This window comes from Oncorhynchus keta, chromosome 21 (assembly GCF_023373465.1).
Source record: "Oncorhynchus keta strain PuntledgeMale-10-30-2019 chromosome 21, Oket_V2, whole genome shotgun sequence".
NCBI classification, from domain to species: domain Eukaryota; kingdom Metazoa; phylum Chordata; class Actinopteri; order Salmoniformes; family Salmonidae; genus Oncorhynchus; species Oncorhynchus keta.
The window spans coordinates 54,975,745-54,995,242 of NC_068441.1; the positions used below are offsets into that span (position 1 = coordinate 54,975,745).

Below are 19,498 nucleotides of genomic sequence, written 5' to 3' on the forward strand. Positions count from 1 at the left end.
GTCCGTTGACGATGACGTTCTTAAACGGTGGTTTTCCGAACAGAGCAGTGGACAACACCAGGAGGGTGTAGAACCTAGAGGGGAACAGGGAACCATCACATTAGGACAACACCAGGAGGGTGTAGAACCTAGAGGGGAACAGGGAACCATCACATTAGGACAACACCAGGAGGGTGTAGAACCTAGAGGGGAACAGGGAACCATCACATTAGGACAACACCAGGAGGGTGTAGAACCTAGAGGGGAACAGGGAACCATCACATTAGGACAACACCAGGAGGGTGTAGAACCTAGAGGGGAACAGGGAACCATCACATTAGGACAACACCAGGAGGGTGTAGAACCTAGAGGGGAACAGGGAACCATCACATTAGGACAACACCAGGAGGGTGGAGAACCTAGAGGGGAACAGGGAACCATCACATTAGGACAACACCAGGAGGGTGGAGAACCTAGAGGGGAACAGGGTCATTGATAACACCAGGAGGGTGTAGAACCAGGGGAACAGGGAACCATCACATTAGGACAGCACCAACAGTGTCTTGAACCTAGAGGGGAACAGGCTAACAGTGGCTTGATACCATCACATTAGGCAACACCAGGCTAACAGTGTCTTGATACCTTAGCTCAGCAGGAACAGGGAACCATCACATTAGCAACACCAGGCTAACAGTGTCTTGAACCTAGCTCAGCAGGGAACAGAAACCATCACATTAGCTCACCAGGACAGTGGTTGAACCTAGAGGGGAACAGGAACAGTGTCACATTAGGACAGCAGGCCAACAGTGGTGTAGAACCTCAGCAGGAACAGGGCTTGATACCTTAGGAAACAGCAGGCCAACAGTGGTTGAACCTAGCTCAGCAGGCTAACAGTGTCTTGAACCTAGAGGGGAACACAATACCATCACATTAGCTCAGCAGGCTGAACAGTGTCTTGATAGCTCAGCAGGCTAACAGTGGCTTGATACCTTAGCTCAGCAGGCTAACAGTGGCTTGATACCTTGGGCTCAGCAGGCTAACCTTCAGCAGGCTAACAGCTCAGCAGGCTAACAGTGGCTTGATACCTTAGCTCAGCAGGCTAACAGTGTCTTGATACCTTAGCTCAGCAGGCTAACAGTGTCTTGATACCTTAGCTCAGCAGGCTAACAGTGTCTTGATACCTTAGCTCAGCAGGCTAACAGTGGCTTGATACCTTAGCTCAGCAGGCTAACAGTGTCTTGATACCTTCAGCTCAGCAGGCTAACAGTGGCTTGATACCTTAGCTCAGCAGGCTAACAGTGGCTTGATACCTTAGCTCAGCAGGCTAACAGTGGCTTGATACCTTAGCTCAGCAGGCTAACAGTGGCTTGATACTTCAGCTCAGCAGGCTAACAGTGGCTTGATACCTTAGCTCAGCAGGCTAACAGTGGCTTGATACCTTAGCTCAGCAGGCTAACAGTGGCTTGATACCTTAGCTCAGCAGGCTAACAGTGGCTTGATACCTTAGCTCAGCAGGCTAACAGTGGCTTGATACCTTAGCTCAGCAGGCTAACAGTGGCTTGATACTTTAGCTCAGCAGGCTAACAGTGGCTTGATACCTTAGCTCAGCAGGCTAACAGTGGCTTGATACTTTAGCTCAGCAGGCTAACAAGGTCTTACCATCCTCTGGTCTGGTCGATGCCCTCAGCAATGAAGTCAGCGGGGAAGGTGTCTTCGAACTCCTTCCTGTTCTCAAAGGGGTAGTGGGCCTGGGCGTAGGGCATGCTGCCCGACTCAAACCAGCAGTCAAACACCTCAGTGACCCTGCGCAACACGCCTTTACCACAGCGGGACGGGATAGTTAACTGGTCAATGCTATGGAAGGATAGAGGCAGGGAAAGAGGGAAAGAGGGAGAGGAGGGAGCGAGAGAAGGCAGAGAGAGAGAGGCAGAGAGAGAGAGCGAGGAGAGAGAGAGCGAGAGAGCGAGGAGAGAGTGAGGAGAGAGGGAGAGAGAGAGAGAGGGGCAGAGAGAGTGAGGAGAGAGTGAGGAGAGAGGGAGAGACATTAAACAGGGGGTTCCTTAGAGGGTGGTTCATTAGAGGGTGGTTCATTAGAGGGTGGTTCATTAGAGGGTGGTTCCTTAGAGGGTGGTTCATTAGAGGGTGGTTCCTTAGAGGGTGGTTCATTAGAGGGTGGTTCATTAGAGGGTGGTTCATTAGAGGGTGGTTCATTAAACAGGGTGGTTCATTAAACAGGGTGGTTCATTAGAGGGTGGTTCATTAGAGGGTGGTTCATTAGAGGGTGGTTCATTAGAGGGTGGTTCATTAAACAGGGTGGTTCATTAGAGGGTGGTTCATTAGAGGGTGGTTCATTAAACAGGGTGGTTCATTAGAGGGTGGTTCATTAGAGGGTGGTTCATTAGAGGGTGGTTCATTAGAGGGTGGTTCATTAGAGGGTGGTTCATTAGAGGGTGGTTCATTAAACAGGGTGGTTCATTAGAGGGTGGTTCATTAGAGGGTGGTTCATTAGAGGGTGGTTCATTAAACAGGGTGGTTCATTAGAGGGTGGTTCATTAGAGGGTGGTTCATTAGAGGGTGGTTCATTAGAGGGTGGTTCATTAGAGGGTAGTTCATTAGAGGGTGGTTCATTAGAGGGTGGTTCATTAAACAGGGTGGTTCATTAGAGGGTGGTTCATTAGAGGGGGTTCATTAGAGGGTGGTTCATTAGAGGGTGGTTCATTAAACAGGGTGGTTCATTAGAGGGTGGTTCATTAAACAGGGTGGTTCATTAGAGGGTGGTTCATTAGAGGGTGGTTCATTAGAGGGTGGTTCATTAGAGGGTGGTTCATTAGAGGGTGGTTCATTAGAGGGTGGTTCATTAGAGGGTGGTTCATTAGAGGGTGGTTCATTAGAGGGTGGTTCATTAGAGGGTGGTTCATTAGAGGGTGGTTCATTAGAGGGTGGTTCATTAGAGGGTGGTTCATTAGAGGGTGGTTCATTGGAGGGTGGTTCATTAGAGGGTGGTTCATTAGAGGGTGGTTCATTAGAGGGTGGTTCATTAGAGGGTGGTTCATTAAACAGGGTGGCTAATTAGAGGGTGGTTCATTAGAGGGTGGTTCATTAAACAGGGTGGTTCATTAAACAGGGTGGTTCATTAGAGGGTGGTTCATTAAACAGGGTGGTTCATTAAACAGGGTGGTTCATTAGAGGGTGGTTCATTAGAGGGTGGTTCATTGGAGGGTGGTTCATTAGAGGGTGGTTCATTAGAGGGTGGTTCATTAGAGGGTGGTTCATTAGAGGGTGGTTCATTAAACAGGGTGGTTCATTAGAGGGTGGTTCATTAGAGGGTGGTTCATTAGAGGGTGGTTCATTAGAGGGTGGTTCATTAGAGGGTGGTTCATTAGAGGGTGGTTCATTAGAGGGTGGTTCATTAGAGGGTGGTTCATTAAACAGGGTGGTTCATTAGAGGGTGGTTCATTAGAGGGTGGTTCATTAGAGGGTGGTTCATTAGAGGGTGGTTCATTAGAGGGTGGTTCATTAGAGGGTGGTTCATTAGAGGGTGGTTCATTAGAGGGTGGTTCATTAGAGGGTGGTTCATTAAACAGGGTGGTTCATTAGAGGGTGGTTCATTAGAGGGTGGTTCATTAGAGGGTGGTTCATTAAACAGGGTGGTTCATTAGAGGGTGGTTCATTAGAGGGTGGTTCATTAGAGGGTGGTTCATTAGAGGGTGGTTCATTAGAGGGTGGTTCATTAGAGGGTGGTTCATTAGAGGGTGGTTCATTAGAGGGTGGTTCATTAGAGGGTGGCTCATTAGAGGGTGGTTCATTAGAGGGTGGTTCATTAGAGGGTGGTTCATTAGAGGGTGGTTAGAGGGTGGTTCATTAGAGGGTGGTTCATTAAACAGGGTGGTTCATTAAACAGGGTTGTTCATTAGAGGGTGGTTCATTAGAGGGTGGTTCATTAGAGGGTGGTTCATTAAACAGGGTGGTTCATTAGAGGGTGGTTCATTAGAGGGTGGTTCATTAGAGGGTGGTTCATTAAACAGGGTGGTTCATTAGAGGGTGGTTCATTAGAGGGTGGTTCATTAAACAGGGTGGTTCATTAGAGGGTGGTTCATTAGAGGGTGGTTCATTAGAGGGTGGTTCATTAAACAGGGTGGTTCATTAGAGGGTGGTTCATTAGAGGGTGGTTCATTAAACAGGGTGGTTCATTAGAGGGTGGTTCATTAGAGGGTGGTTCATTAAACAGGGTGGTTCATTAGAGGGTGGTTCATTAAACAGGGTGGTTCATTAGAGGGTGGTTCATTAGAGGGTGGTTCATTAAACAGGGTGGTTCATTAGAGGGTGGTTCATTAGAGGGTGGTTCATTAGAGGGTGGTTCATTAGAGGGTGGTTCATTAGAGGGTGGTTCATTAAACAGGGTGGTTCATTAGAGGGTGGTTCATTAGAGGGTGGTTCATTAGAGGGTGGTTCATTAGAGGGTGGTTCATTAAACAGGGTGGTTCATTAGAGGGTGGTTCATTAAACAGGGTGGTTCATTAGAGGGTGGTTCATTAGAGGGTGGTTCATTAAACAGGGTGGTTCATTAGAGGGTGGTTCATTAGAGGGTGGTTCATTAAAGAGGGTGGTTCATTAGAGGGTGGTTCATTAGAGGGTGGTTCATTAGAGGGTGGTTCATTAGAGGGTGGTTCATTAGAGGGTGGTTCATTAGAGGGTGGTTCATTAGAGGGTGGTTCATTAGAGGGTGGTTCCTTAGAGGGTGGTTCATTAGAGGGTGGTTCATTAAACAGGGTGGTTCATTAGAGGGTGGTTCATTAGAGGGTGGTTCATTAGAGGGTGGTTCATTAGAGGGTGGTTCATTAGAGGGTGGTTCATTAGAGGGTGGTTCATTAGAGGGTGGTTCATTAGAGGGTGGTTCATTAGAGGGTGGTTCATTAGAGGGTGGTTCATTAGAGGGTGGCTCATTAGAGGGTGGTTCATTAGAGGGTGGTTCATTAAACAGGATGGTTCCTTAGAGGGTGGTTCCTTAGAGGGTGGTTCATTAAACAGGGTGGCTCATTAGAGGGTGGTTCCTTAGAGGGTGGTTCATTAGAGGTGGTTCATTAGAACCAAACCTTAGAGGGTGGTTCATTAGAGGGTGGTTCATTAGAGGGTGGTTCATTAGAGGGTGGTTCATTAGAGGGTGGTTCATTAGAGGGTGGTTCATTAGAGGGTGGTTCATTAGAGGGTATTGTGATTTGAGTCATCCAGGATGACCTCCTGTTCCTGACCTTGTCTGTGTTTGCCCAACCATCACTGTGTGTGTGTGTGTGTGTGTGTGTGTGTGTGTGTGTGTGTGTGTGTGTGTGTGTGTGTGTGTGTGTGTGTGTGTGTGTGTGTGTGTGTGTGTGTGTGTGTGGCGTGTAATCCTGCAGACGATCAGTTTCACCTGGATGCAGATCAGTTACTTTTCCTGTCAACTCCTCCAGCTCAGCCATGGATCCTACACAAAATACCCCACAATGACAAACAAACATGTTTCACACACACACAGAAACACATAAATTCAAACAGTCAGCAACAGAGCAGTAGTCTCCATTCCATTCTTCGTGTAAATGACAGACAGCTGAAGATGGTGTGTAAACACAGCTGTGTGTCTGTGTGTGTGTGTGTGTGTGTAAACACTGTGAGTCTGTTGCGTGTGTAAACACGGTCGGTGTGTGTGTTTTGTGTGTGTGTGTAAACACGGGGTGTGAGTCTGTTCTGGGTAGTGGTCTAAGAGCTGGAGGTCTGGTGGTGGTGGGTAATTCAGAGAGCTGTGAGTCTTGGTGGTGGGTAATTGTGGTGGTGGTGAGTCTTGGTGGTGGGTAATGGTGGTGGTGGGCTCCATTGATGGTGGTGGTGGGTAATTAATGAAGAGTCGGTGGTGGTGGGCTCTAAGTGGTGTGGTGGGCTCTGTGGTGGTGGGCCTGTGGTGGTGGTGGTGGTGGTGGTGGGCTCTGTGGTGGTTCTATGACAGACAGTCGGTGGTGGGCCTGTGGTGGTGGGCCTGTGGTGTGGTGGTGGTGGTGATGGGCTTTCTGGGTGGTGGTGGTGGGTCTCTGTATTTCCACACCTGAATGGTGGTACAATTATTGGTGGTGGTGGATTCTATGACAGACAGTCGGTGGTGGGCTCCATGTGGTGGTGGGCATTACTATGAAGACATTTTGGTGGGTCTGTGGTGGTGGTGTGGTGGGCTCTGTGGTGGTGAGGAGGTGGTGATGGGCCTGTATTGGTGGTGGGCTCTGTGGTGGTCTCTGTGGTGGTGGTGGTGGTGGTCTCTGTGGTGGTGGTGGGCTCTGTGGTAGTCTCTGTGGTGGTGGTGGGCCCTGTGGTGGTGGGTGGTGGTGGCCCTGTGGTGGTGGTGGGCCCTGTGGTGGTGGGCTCTGTGGTGGTGGTGGGCTCTGTGGTGGTGGTGGGCTCTGTGGTGGTGGTGGGCTCTGTGGTGGTGGTGGTGGCCTGTGGTGGTGGGCTCTGTGGTGGTGGTGGTGGGCTCTGTGGTGGTGGGCTCTGTGGTGGTGGTGGGGCTCTGTGGTGGAGGGGTGGCGTGGGCTCTGTGGGTGGAGGTGGTGGTGGTGGTGGTGGGACAGTGGTGGTGGTCCTGTGGTGGTGGTGGTGGGCTCTGTGGTGGTGGTGGGGTCTGTGTTGGTCTCTGGGTGGTGGTGCTGGTGGTGGTGGGCTCTGTGGTGGTGGTGGGCCTCTGGTGTCCTGTGGTGGTGGTGGGCTCTGTGGTGGTGGTGGTGGTGGGCTCTGTGGTGGTGGTGGGCTCTGTGGTGGTGGGCTCTGTGGTGGTGGGCTCTGTGGTGGTGGTGGGGTCCTGTGGTGGTGGTGGTGGTCCTGTGGTGGTGGGCTCTGTGGTGGTGGTGGGCCTGGTGGTGGTGGGCTCTGTGGTGGTCCTGTGGTGGTGGTGGGCTCTGTGGTGGGCCTGTGGTGGTGGGCCTGTGGTGGCGGTGGGCTCTGGTGGTGGTCTCTGTGGTGGTGGTGGGCCTGTGGTGGTGGGGTGGTGGTGGGCTCTGTGGTGGGGGTGGGCTCTGTGGTGGGTCTGGTGGTGGGTGGTGGTGGTCTCTGTGGTGGGGGTGGGTCTCTGTAAGGTGGATAAGAGCGTCTGCTAAATGGGCTAAATGTAAATGGTGAATGTTCTGTGGTGGGGGTGGGCTCTGTGGTGGGGGTGGGCTCTGTGGTGGGGGTGGGCTCTGTGGTGGTGGTGGGCTCTGTGGTGAGGGTGGGCTCTGTGGTGGGGTGGTGGGCTCTGTGGTGGTGTGATGGTGGGCTCTGTGGTAGTGGTGGTGGGCTCTGTGGTGGGGGTGGGCTCTGTGGTGGTGGGCTCTGTGGTGAGGGTGGGCTCTGTGGTGAGGGTGGGCTCTGTGGTGGTGGTGGTGGGCTCTGTGGTGGTGGTGGTGGGCTCTGTGGTGGTGGGCTCTGTGGTGGGGGTGGTATGTATGACAGACAGTAGTTGGTCTGAGCACGTCTCTGGAGCCGCTGAGCCAGAGGAGCGTGTATCAATCCTGCTGTAGGACTCACTATCAGGTCAAACCAAGGACTGAAATGAACGAGCCACTCAGAAAAAACCGATCGTGACGCTCGAGTCAATAAAGAGTCGTTCAAAAAGATTGAATCGTTCACGAACTGCACATCACCGGACAGTTTATTAGGTACACACATCTAGTGCTGGGTCAGACCGCCCCCTTTGTCCCCAGAACAGCCTGAATTATTCAGGGAATTTTACAAGGTTTTGGAAACGTTCTACAGGGTCCATGCTGACACGCTATATATGAGGTCAGAGGTCAGTGGCTGTACAGAAACACGCTATATATGAGGTCAGAGGTCAGTGACTGTACAGAAACACGCTATATATGAGATCAGTGGCTGTACAGTAACATTCTATACATGAGTTCAGAGGTCAGTGGCTGTACAGTAACCGCTATATATGAGGTCAGAGTTCAGTGGCTGTACAGTAACACGCTATATATGAGGTCAGAGGTCAGTGGCTGTACAGTAACATTCTACACATGCGGTCAGAGGCTGTACAGTAACATGCTATACATGAGGTCAGAGGTCAGGCTCTGTGCTTCACAGCTCTATATGGGTTTTGACTGACTGACGATCTGAACTTGAGCACTGCGCATCACAAGAAGCCCCCCCCATCCCCCTGCTGATTGGGCAACTTCTTAATTTACATTTAATTTAAGTTGTGCTCTTTCCAGAGCGATTTAATGACTTAAATGTGAGTGTTGACAGAGTGAGGGACAATGCTGTACATTAAAGACGACTCCGTGTATTTAGAAAGATGAGACGTTGAGGATTATAATATATTATTATAATATAATTATAATATAATTATAATAAGCTCCGACGTCATACAAGACAAAACACCCCGTATCAGGTGTCAGGTGAACCGTTGTGTCCTCACCTTTGGCCTAAATCATTTACATCATAAATCTCCAAACTTGTCCCATTTTAATTTGTTAACAATATTTCTTATTTTATAAAAAAAATGTCATTGTATCTCTATCCATATAGGTAAATTCCCACGAGTCAAGGGTTAATGAGTTACACACGAAAATGTATATTTTTGAAAGGAGGTACGCAGTAGACTAGATATCAGAAAAGGCATGCCGGACATTTCAAACGTTTCCCAGCGAATGAGAAAACAGTCATGGAATTTAAATGAAGAGAATGAATAAGATGTATTAAAAAGGCAACCTTGGGGCTCATTTAGCTGGCCGCCTACAGCACCACCGTTGCCACGGTGACACGGCATTCCATGAGGAATATTCTGTGCACAAGACAAATAAACTTTGATTTGACCGATTCCCAGATGGCAGACAGATGATTAAAACTCTGAGCTAGCTGGCAGACAGATGATTAAAGCTCTGAGCTAGCTGGCAGACAGATGATTAAAGCTCTGAGCTAGCTGGCAGACAGATGATTAAAGCTCTGAGCTAGCTGGCAGACAGATGATTAATGAAGCTCAAGGCTGGCAGACAGATGATTAATAAAGCTCAAGGCTAGCTGGCAGACAGATGATTAATAAAGCTCAAGGCTGGCAGACAGATGATTGATAAAGCTCAAGGCTAGCTGGCAGACAGATGGTTAATAAAGCTCAAGGCTAGCTGGCAGACAGATGGTTAATAAAGCTCAAGGCTGGCAGACAGATGATTAATAAAGCTCAAGGCTAGCTGGCAGACAGATGGTTAATAAAGCTCAAGGCTGGCAGACAGATGATTAATAAAGCTCAAGGCTGGCAGACAGATGATTAATAAAGCTCAAGGCTAGCTGGCAGACAGATGGTTAATAAAGCTCAAGGCTGGCAGACAGATGATTAATAAAGATCAAGGCTAGCTGGCAGACAGATGGTTAATAAAGCTCAAGGCTGGCAGACAGATGATTAATAAAGCTCAAGGCTAGCTGGCAGACAGATGGTTAATAAAGCTCAAGGCTGGCAGACAGATGATTAATAAAGCTCAAGGCTGGCAGACAGATGATTAATAAAGCTCAAGGCTAGCTGGCAGACAGATGGTTAATAAAGCTCAAGGCTAGCTGGCAGACAGATGATTAATAAAGCTCAAGGCTGGCTGGCAGACAGGTGTCTGTAATTCTGCTCCAATTCCAAACAAAAAGGTAGTTGGCCCAGATACGAACAGTGTGTGTCGCATGACAGAGAGCTGAGGGAGAGAGAACGTGGAGATGGGGGAGAGAGAGCTGAGAGGGAGACAAAGAGATTGAGTTCCCGGCCCCTCCATCCATCTCTCTCTCTCGCCTCCATCCATTTTTCTCCCATCCATCTCTCTCTCTCGCCTCCATCCATTTTTCTCCCCTCCATCTCTCTCCTTTTCTCTCCGCCTCCCTCCCTCTCCTGTCAGCTCCCCCTCCATCCCTCTCCTCTCTGCCTCCCTCCATCTCTCCTCTCTGCCTCCCTCCATCTCTCTCCTCTCCACATCCCTCCATCTCTCTCATGACTGAGAAGACACATGACCTGGTAGTAGACCAGTGTCAACATGACTGAGAAGACACATGACCTGGTAGTAGACCAGTGTCAACATGACTGAGAAGACACATGACCTGGTAGTAGACCAGTGTCAACATGACTGAGAAGACACATGACCTGGTAGTAGACCAGTGTCAACATGACTGAGAAGACACATGACCTGGTAGTAGACCAGTGTCAACATGACTGAGACACATGACCTGGTAGTAGACCAGTGTCAACATGACTGAGAAGACACATGACCTGTGTAGTGAGAAGACCAGTGTCAACATGACTGAGAAGACACATGACCTGGTAGTAGACCAGTGTCAACATGACTGAGAAGACACATGACCTGGTAGTAGACCAGTGTCAACGTGACTGAGGAGACACATGACCTGGTAGTAGACCAGTGTCAACATGACTGAGAAGACACATGACCTGGTAGTAGACCAGTGTCAACGTGACTGAGAAGACACATGACCTGGTAGTAGACCAGTGTCAACATGACTGAGAAGACACATGACCTGGTAGTAGACCAGTGTCAACATGACTGAGAAGACACATGACCTGGTAGTAGACCAGTGTCAACGTGACTGAGGAGACACATGACCTGGTAGTAGACCAGTGTCAACATGACTGAGAAGACACATGACCTGGTAGTGGACCAGTGTCAACATGACTGAGAAGACACATGACCTGGTAGTAGACCAGTGTCAACATGACTGAGACACATGACCTGGTAGTAGACCAGTGTCAACATGACTGAGAAGACACATGACCTGGTAGTAGACCAGTGTCAACATGACTGAGGAGACACATGACCTGGTAGTAGACCAGTGTCAACGTGACTGAGAAGACACATGACATGGTAGTAGACCAGTGTCAACATGACTGAGAAGACACATGACCTGGTAGTAGACCAGTGTCAACATGACTGAGAAGACACATGACCTGGTAGTAGACCAGTGTCAACATGACTGAGAAGACACATGACCTGGTAGTAGACCAGTGTCAACATGACTGAGAAGACACATGACCTGGTAGTAGACCAGTGTCAACATGACTGAGAAGACACATGACGTGGTATGAAAGACAAAACAAGATGGGAAATATTATCGACAATACATTACACTTTTCACTGGCTGTTCCTCAGGTTGTGGCAGGACACATATTTGGCTGCTAAAATTGTACATTTTGTCTTTTCACCCAATAAATATTAGTTTAAAATTCTTTGTATTGAATTATAATTTTGGGAAAGAAATATTCTCTTAGGTCTGAGTATTTGTCACAGTAATAATAGGAAATGCAGCTCTGTCTCTACCTCTCCCCTGGAGCAGAGTGAGCACAGCCTGTCCTCTCTGAGCAGCCAGGTTTGTCTGTGACGACCGTTCTCTATAGCCAGACTGTCCTCTCTGGGCAGCCAGACTGTCCTCTCTGGGCAGCCAGACTGTCCTCTCTGGGCAGCCAGACTGTCCTCTCTGGGCAGCCAGACTGTCCTCTCTGGGCAGCCAGACTGTCCTCTCTGGGCAGCCAGACTGTCCTCTCTGGGCAGCCAGGTTTGTCTGTGACGACCGGTCTCTATAGCCAGACTGTGCTCACTGAGTCTGTACCTAGTCAATGTTTTCCTCAGTTTTCTATCAGTCACAGTGGTCAGATAGTCTGCCACCATGTACTGTCTGTGTAGAGACAAATAGCATTGATGTTTACTTAGATTTTTTTTGTGGTATCTTTCCAATAGCTGATATATTTTTTATTTTTGTTTTGTGATGATTTGGTTGGGCCAGATTTTCTGAGTGCTGTCCTGAGGCTCTATGGGGTTGGTTTGGGTTGGTGAACTGAGCCTCAGAACCAGCTGGCTGAGGGGACTCTTCTCTTGTTTCATCTCTTGGCATTGTAGAGCTGTGTGATGGAATGTTTTGGGGTCACTTAGATGGTTGTAAAATTTGATGTCTCTTTTTTCTCTATTAGAACGAGGAAGAGGGTATTGGCCCCATTCTGCTCTACATGCGTAATTTAGAGTTTTTCCTTTGCCATGGCGATACAGTCTTGCAAAACTCTGCATGCAGTATTTCGATTGGATGTTTGTCCCATTTGGTAAATTCATTATTAGAGATTGGACCCAATACTTCACTGCCGTATGGAGCAATTGGTTCTAGAACTGATTGGAACATTTTGAGCCAGATTCTAATTGGAATTTCGATTTTGATGTTCCTTTTAATGGCATAGAATGCTCTTCTTGCTTTGTCTCTCAGCTCATTCACAGCCATGTGAAAGCGACCTGTGTTGCTGATATTTAGTCCTAGATATGTGTAGTTTTTGGTGTGTTCTAATAGAACTGTGTCCAAATATAATTTATATTTGTCATCCTGATTTCCGGACCATTTTTGGAATATCATTCTAATTGTTTTTTTTTTGTTTAACGGTCAGAGTCCAGGTCTGACAGAACCTGTGGTTAACGGTCAGAGCCCAGGTCTGACAGAACCTGTGGTTAACGGTCAGAGCCCAGGTCTGACAGAACCTGTGGTTAGCGGTCAGAGCCCAGGTCTGACAGAACCTGTGGTTAGCGGTCAGAGCCCAGGTCTGACAGAACCTGTGGTTAACGGTCAGAGCCCAGGTCTGACAGAACCTGTGGTTAACGGTCAGAGCCCAGGTCTGACAGAACCTGTGGTTAGCGGTCAGAGCCCAGGTCTGACAGAACCTGTGGTTAATGGTCAGAGCCCAGGTCTGACAGAACCTGTGGTTAGCGGTCAGAGTCCAGGTCTGACAGAACCTGTGGTTAGCGGTCAGAGCCCAGGTCTGACAGAACCTGTGGTTAGCGGTCAGAGCCCAGGTCTGACAGAACCTGTGGTTAACGGTCAGAGCCCAGGTCTGACAGAACCTGTGGTTAACGGTCAGAGCCCAGGTCTGACAGAACCTGTGGTTAGCGGTCAGAGCCCAGGTCTGACAGAACCTGTGGTTAACGGTCAGAGCCCAGGTCTGACAGAACCTGTGGTTAACGGTCAGAGCCCAGGTCTGACAGAACCTGTGGTTAACGGTCAGAGCCCAGGTCTGACAGAACCTGTGGTTAACGGTCAATTTATTCAGGTCTGACAGAAGTGGTTTGATTCTATGGAGCCCAGGTCTGACAGAACCTGTGGTTCTCCTCAGAGCCTCTCTCTGACAGAACCTGTCTCTCCATATCTCCTCTCCTCTGGTCCATCCAGCCCAGGTCTCCTCCAGAACCTGTCCTCTAACCTCTCCTCCAGCCCAGGTCTGACAGATCTTCCTCGGTGTTCCTGGTTCTCAGAGCCCAGGTCACCTGTGGTTCGGTCAGAGCCCAGGTCTCCTCCAGAACCTGTGGTCCCTCCACACAGCAGACATTTCAATGAAACATGGTCAAGCCCAGCCCAGGTCTCCCTCCATCCAACCTCTGGTCTAACGGTCCATCCAGCCCAGGTCTCCTCCAGAACTCTCTGGTTCCCTCCATCCATCTCTCTCCTCTCCCTCCATCTCTCTCTCCTGTCCCTCCATCAGATCCCAGGTCTGACAGATCCTGTGGTCCTCCATAATCCTCCCCTCTCCATCTCAGAGCCCAGGTCTGACATCTCTCTGGTTCCATCAGAGCCTCCTCTGACAGAACCTGTGGTTAACGGTCCTCCATCTCCTCTCCCCAGGTCCATCTCAGAGTTTACCTCCATCTCTCCTCTTCTCCTCCTCCATCTCTGTCCTCCTTCCATCCCCTCCTCCCTCCTCCATCTCTCTCCTCTCCTCCATCCAGGTCCCTCCATCCACAGAACCTCTCCCTCGGTCAGAGCCCAGGTCTCCATCCAACCTGTGGTCCCTCAGATCCAGGTCTCAGAACCTGTCCCTCCATCCATCGGTCTCAGGTCTGACTCCATCCTCTGGTTAACTCTCAGAGCCCAGGTCCAACATCTCTGGTTAACCTCCATCCAGGTCTCTCCCTCCCCCTCCATCCATCTCTCTCCTCTGGTTCCATCCTCTCCAGCCATCCTCCTCCCTCCATCCAGCCCAGGTCTGACATCAACCTGTGGTTCTCCCTCCATCCAGCCCAGGTCTCCCCATCTTCCTGTCCATCTCAGAGCCTCCATCATCATCTCTCCCCTCCAGAACCTCTCCTCTCCCTCCATCCAGCTCTCAGGTCTCCCTCCAACTCTCTCTCCTCATCCTCCATCTCCTCCATCTCTCTCCCCATCTCTCCTCTCCTCCATCTCTCCTGGTCCTATCTCCATCCTCCTCTCCTCCATCTCTCCTCTCCTCCATCTCTCCTCCATCTCTCCTCTCCTCCATCTCTCCTCTCCTCCATCTCTCCTCTCCTCCATCTCTCCTCTCCTCCCTCCCTCCCTCCTTCTCCTCATCCTCTCCTCCAGCCCCTCTTCCATAGACCACTGCCGTCTGGTAACAGACCCAGCCAGACTGCTATTTCTAGGAAGCAGGTCGCTCCTCCTGTTGCTCTCTCGCTGTCCTTTTTAAAAATCAGAGAGAGTTACTCATTTAATTTTTCACACAATCATATAACCCAATTCTGACATGTAAATGAAGACGGTGTTTCAGGCCCGGCTGCAGAGAGGTGGCTAAGAACACATGATGTTATGTCTAACCATCCATTCCCTGGTTCGATAAAGTCACAAGGTTTCAGTGGGAGACCATTGAAAAACACTAGAAAACATTTAGAGGCAGAAGAGACTCAGAGAAGAGCAATCAATAGTGATTTGTTCATTTATTAAATTAATTAGTCTGATGTATAATAAAAGCTAAATGTTTTGAGTGAGAGAAATAAAAAGAGGGTTTCTTATTTGAACAATAATAAATGGTTTGACCCTCTGTTCTACTGCTGTGAAGGTAGAGCTGGACTTCACAAACTCTTGTGTGTCAGAAAGATGGTTAATGACCTCCTTAAATTTACTGTGTGTGTGTGTGTGTGTGTGTCTGTCTCCTGTGTATGTCACGAGTTCCTCTCCTCTCCCCTCCATCCATCTGTCTGACCTCCCTCCAGTCCATCGCTGCACCAGAGGGGATGGGCTGCCTCTCCATCCAGCGGTCTCCTGGAAACTCCCCCATCCATCGCATCCCTCAGCCAGTTACCTCCCGACGCTCCTCCATCCAAACTCAGGAACCCTGGGAGAGATGAGTCAGCTGTGCTCCTCCAGAGAGAGAGAGGAGGGGTCCTCCATCCAGAGAGTCCCTCCATCCATCCAGAGCATTGGTTCTCCCTCCATCCATCTCTCTCCTCTCCCTCCATCCATCCATCCATCCCTCTCCTCTCCTCCATCCATCTCTCTCCTCTCCTCCATCCAGAGACATTGTGGAGGGAGAGAGAGAAGTCTCCCTCCATCCACTGTTAGCTTGATCTCCCTCCATCAGATCAATCCTAAAGGAGAGAGGGTGAGGAAGAACCACTCCTAGCAAAACATACTCCCTCAAATGGCACCCTATTCCCATTCAGGACCCTCCATCGAGGGTCCAGACAGCTCCTGTCCAGACCCTCTCCCTCCATCCATCGAGGTCCAGACATTGGACCCTCCATCCAGAGGTGAGACGAGGTCCAGACAGACCCTCTCCTCCCTCCATCCATCTCTCAGGTCCCTCCATCCATCAGGTGAGACCATTCTCCCTCCATCCATCGATCAGACATTCCTATTCAGGACTCTGAGACTCCCTCCATCCAGGTGACAGACGAGGTCCCTCCATCCAGGTGAGACGAGGTCCCTCCATCCAGGTGAGACGAGGTCCCTCCTCCATCAGACGAGGTCAGACAGACCGGGGGAGACGAGGTGGAGACAGACAAGGTCCTCAGACCTCCCTCCATCCAGACAAACCTGAGACGCCCTCCATCCAGACTCTCCTCCTCCCCTCCATCCATCAGACAGACAGGTCCTCCATCCAGACAGTCCTGATGGTACTCCTCCATCCATCTCTCAGAATGTTTTAGCGGTCAGAGACAGGTCTGAGACCGAGGTCCAGACAGGTGAGACGAGGTCCAGACAGACAGGTGAGACGAGGTCCAGACAGACAGACAGGTGAGACGAGGTCCAGACAGACTCCCTCCATCCAGACAGACCTCTCCAGGTCCAGACAGACAGGTGAGACAGGTCCAGACTCTCCGAGGTCCATCTCTGGTCCTCCAGACTCCATCCATCTCCAGACCTCCACCAGGGGAGATCCATGGAGACAGACAAGGTCCCACAGACCGGGAGACTCTGGAGACAGACCCTCCCCAGGTCCAGACAGACGAGGTCCAGACAGACCCTCCGAGGTCAGACAGACCTCTCCGAGGTCTCCAGACCGGGAGACGAGGTCCAGACAGACGAGGTCCAGACAGACGAGGTCCAGACAGACCCCTCAGAGGTCGAGACAGACCCGGGGAGACGAGGTCGAGACCTCCGGGGGAGACGAGGTCCAGACCTCCGAGGTCCTTTCAGACGAGGTCCAGACAGACCGGGGAGACGAGGTCAGACAGACGAGGTCCAGACAGACCAGGTCCAGACAGACGAGGTCCAGACAGACGAGGTCCAGACAGACGAGGTCCAGACAGACGAGGTCCAGACAGACCTGTTTGACGAGGTCAGACAGACCGGGAGAAAGGTCAGACAGACGAGGTCCAGACATTTCGGAGAGACGAGGTCCAGACAGACCATAGAACCAGACAGACCGGAGAGACAGGTAAAGACAGACGGTGTTTCGAGGCCAGACAGACAGAGAGACGAGGTCCAGAAGACGGAGAGACGAGGTCCAGACAGACATCCATTCCCCAGGTCCAGACAGAAGAGACGAGGTCCAGACAGACCGGAGAGACGAGGCCATTGACAGACAGGTCCAGAAAACGAGGTCCAGACAGGGAGAGAGAGGTCCAGACAGACGAGGTCCAGACAGTGATTTGTCCATTTAGACCGGGGAATTAGGTCCAGACAGACCGGGGAGACGAGGTCCAGACAGACCGGGAGACGAGGTCCAGAAAGACGATGGTCCAGTCAGACGAGGTCCAGACAGACGAGGTCCAGACAGACGAGGTCCAGAACGAGGTCCAGACAGACTCTGTCCAGACAGACCGGGGAGACGAGGTCCAGACAGACCGGGAGACTTCACAAACTGGGGAGACGAGGTCAGACAGATGGTTAACGAGGTCCCAGACCGGGAGACGAGGTCAGACAGTGGGAGCGAGGTCCAGACAGTGGGAGACAGACGAGGTCTAGACAGACCGTGGGAGACGAGGTCAGACAGACCTCAGACGAGGTCAGACAGACCGGGAGACGAGGTCCAGACAGACCGGGGAGACGAATCAGACAGACCGGGAGACGAGGTCCAGACAGACCGGGGAGCGATCCCCAGACAGAGGGGGAGACGAGGTCTAGACAGACCGGGGAGACGAGGTCAGACAGGGGGAGACGAGGTCCCTCTCAGACGGGGAGACGAGGTCCAGACAGACCGAGGGAGACGAGGTCCAGACAGACCGGGAGACGAGGAGACAGACGAGGTCCAGACAGACGAGGTCCAGACAGAGGGAGACGAGGTCCAGACAGACGAGGACCAGACAGACGAGGTGTAGACAGACGAGGTCCAGACAGACCGGGGAGACGAGGTCCAGACAGACGAGATCTAGACAGACCGGGGAGACGAGGAGACAGACCGGGGAGACGAGGTCCAGACAGACCGGGGAGACGAGGTCCAGACAGACCGGGGAGACGAGGTCTAGACAGACCGGGGAGACGAGGAGACAGACCGGGGAGACGAGGTCCAAACAGACGATGTCCAGACAGACCGGGAGACGAGGTCCAGACAGAGGGAGACGAGGTCCAGACAGACCGGGGAGACGAGGTCCAGACAGACGAGGTCCAGAGACGAGGTCCAGACAGGAGACGAGGACCAGACAGACGAGGACCAGACAGACGAGGACCAGACAGACGAGGACCAGACAGAGAGGACCAGACAGAGGGAGACGAGGTCCAGACAGGGGAGAGGGTCCAGACAGACCGGGAGACGAGGTCTAGACAGAGAGGTCCACACAGACCGGGGAGGAGGGACAGACGAGGTCCAGACAGAGAGGTCCAGACAGACGAGGTCTAGACAGACGAGGTCCAGACAGACCGGGAGACGAGGTCTAGACAGACGAGATCCAGACAGACCGGGAGACGAGGTCCAAACAGGAGGTCCAGACAGACCGGGGAGACGAGGGAGACAGATGAGATCTAGACAGACCGGGAGACGAGTCCAAACAGACGAGGTCCAGACAGACCGGGAGACGAGGTCCAGACAGACGAGGTCCAGACAGACCGGGAGACGAGGTCCAGACAGACGAGGTCCAGACAGACGAGGTCCCCGACAGACCGGGGAGACGAGGTCAGACAGATGGGAATCAGGTCAGATAAGACCGGGGAGACGAGGTCTAGACAGACCGGGAGACGAGGTCTAGACAGACCGGGAGACGAGGTCTAGCCCCAAATGGGAGAGGTCCAGACAGACAAGGTCCACAAACGGGGGGAGACGAGGTCCAGACAGACGAGGTCCAGACGTGGGAGACGAGGTCCAGACAGACCTGGGAGACGAGGTCCAGACCGGGAGACGAGGTCCAGACAGACCGGGAGACGAGGTCCAGACCAGACGAGGAGACAGACCGGGGAGACAAGGTCCAGACAGACCGGGAGACGAGGTCTAGACAGACGAGGTCCAGACAGACCGGGGAGACGAGGTCCAGACAGACGAGGTCCAGACAGACCGAGGGAGACGAGGTCCAGACAGACCGGGAGACGAGGTCTAGACAGACCGGGGAGACGAGGTCCAGACGGGGAGACGAGGTCCAGACAGACCGGGAGACGGGTCCAGACAGACCGGGAGACGAGGTCCAGACAGACCGGGAGACGAGGTCCAGACAGACCGGGGAGACGAGGTCTAGACAGACGGGGGAGACGAGGTCTAGACAGACCGGGAGACGAGGTCTAGGTCAGACGGGGAGACGAGGTCCAGACAGACCGGGGAGACGAGGTCTAGACAGACCGGGGAGACGAGGTCCAGACAGACGGGGAGAGGGTCCAGACAGACCGGGGAGACGAGGTCCAGACAGACCGGGGAGACGAGGTCTAGACAGACCGGGAGACGAGGTCCAGACAGACGAGAGTCCAGACGAGGTCCAGGGAGACGAGGTCCAGACAGACGGGAGTCCAGACAGACCGGGGAGACGAGGTCCAGACAGACGAGGACCAAACAGACGAGGACCAGACAGACCGGGGGAGACGAGGTCTAGACAGACGAGGTCCAGACAGACGAGGTCCAGACAGACGAGGTCCAGAGACGAGGTCCAGACAGACCGGGAGACGAGGTCAGACAGACCGGGGAGACGAGGTCCAGACAGACAGAGGTCCAGACAGACGAGGTCCAGACAGACCGGGGAGACGAGGTCCAGACAGACGAGGTCCAGACAGACGAGGTCCAGACAGACGAGGTCCAGACAGACGAGGTCCAGACAGACGAGGTCCAGACAGACGAGGTCCAGACAGACCGGGGAGACGAGGTCCAGACAGACGAGGTCCAGACAGACGAGGTCCAGACAGACCGGGA

At 51.9% G+C, this 19,498-nt stretch overlaps 1 protein-coding gene and 1 long non-coding RNA gene across 3 annotated transcripts in view; one reads left to right on the forward strand and one right to left on the reverse strand.

Moving 5' to 3' along the window:
- iars1 (isoleucyl-tRNA synthetase 1) overlaps window positions 1-19,498 on the reverse strand; it is a 133,064-nt gene that overhangs the window by 62,606 nt on the left and 50,960 nt on the right. Inside the window, exons 14-18 of the mRNA XM_052474583.1 lie at window positions 15,032-15,064; window positions 7,251-7,499; window positions 6,849-7,063; window positions 1,639-2,038; window positions 1-74 (exon numbers count right to left, since the gene is read on the reverse strand). The exon at window positions 1-74 is cut by the window's left edge and continues 13 nt beyond it. Coding sequence (XP_052330543.1) covers window positions 1-74; window positions 1,639-2,038; window positions 6,849-7,063; window positions 7,251-7,499; window positions 15,032-15,064 — 971 coding nt within the window. The remainder of the gene's footprint in view (window positions 75-1,638; window positions 2,039-6,848; window positions 7,064-7,250; window positions 7,500-15,031; window positions 15,065-19,498) is intronic.
- LOC127910454 (uncharacterized) lies at window positions 17,282-19,468 on the forward strand. Of its 2 annotated transcripts, none has more exons than XR_008074951.1 (3): window positions 17,282-17,316; window positions 18,995-19,018; window positions 19,398-19,468. It is a non-coding gene; the product is annotated as an uncharacterized LOC127910454 (long non-coding RNA). The 2 variants fall into 2 exon arrangements; XR_008074950.1 differs by lacking the exon at window positions 17,282-17,316 and adding an exon at window positions 18,915-18,949.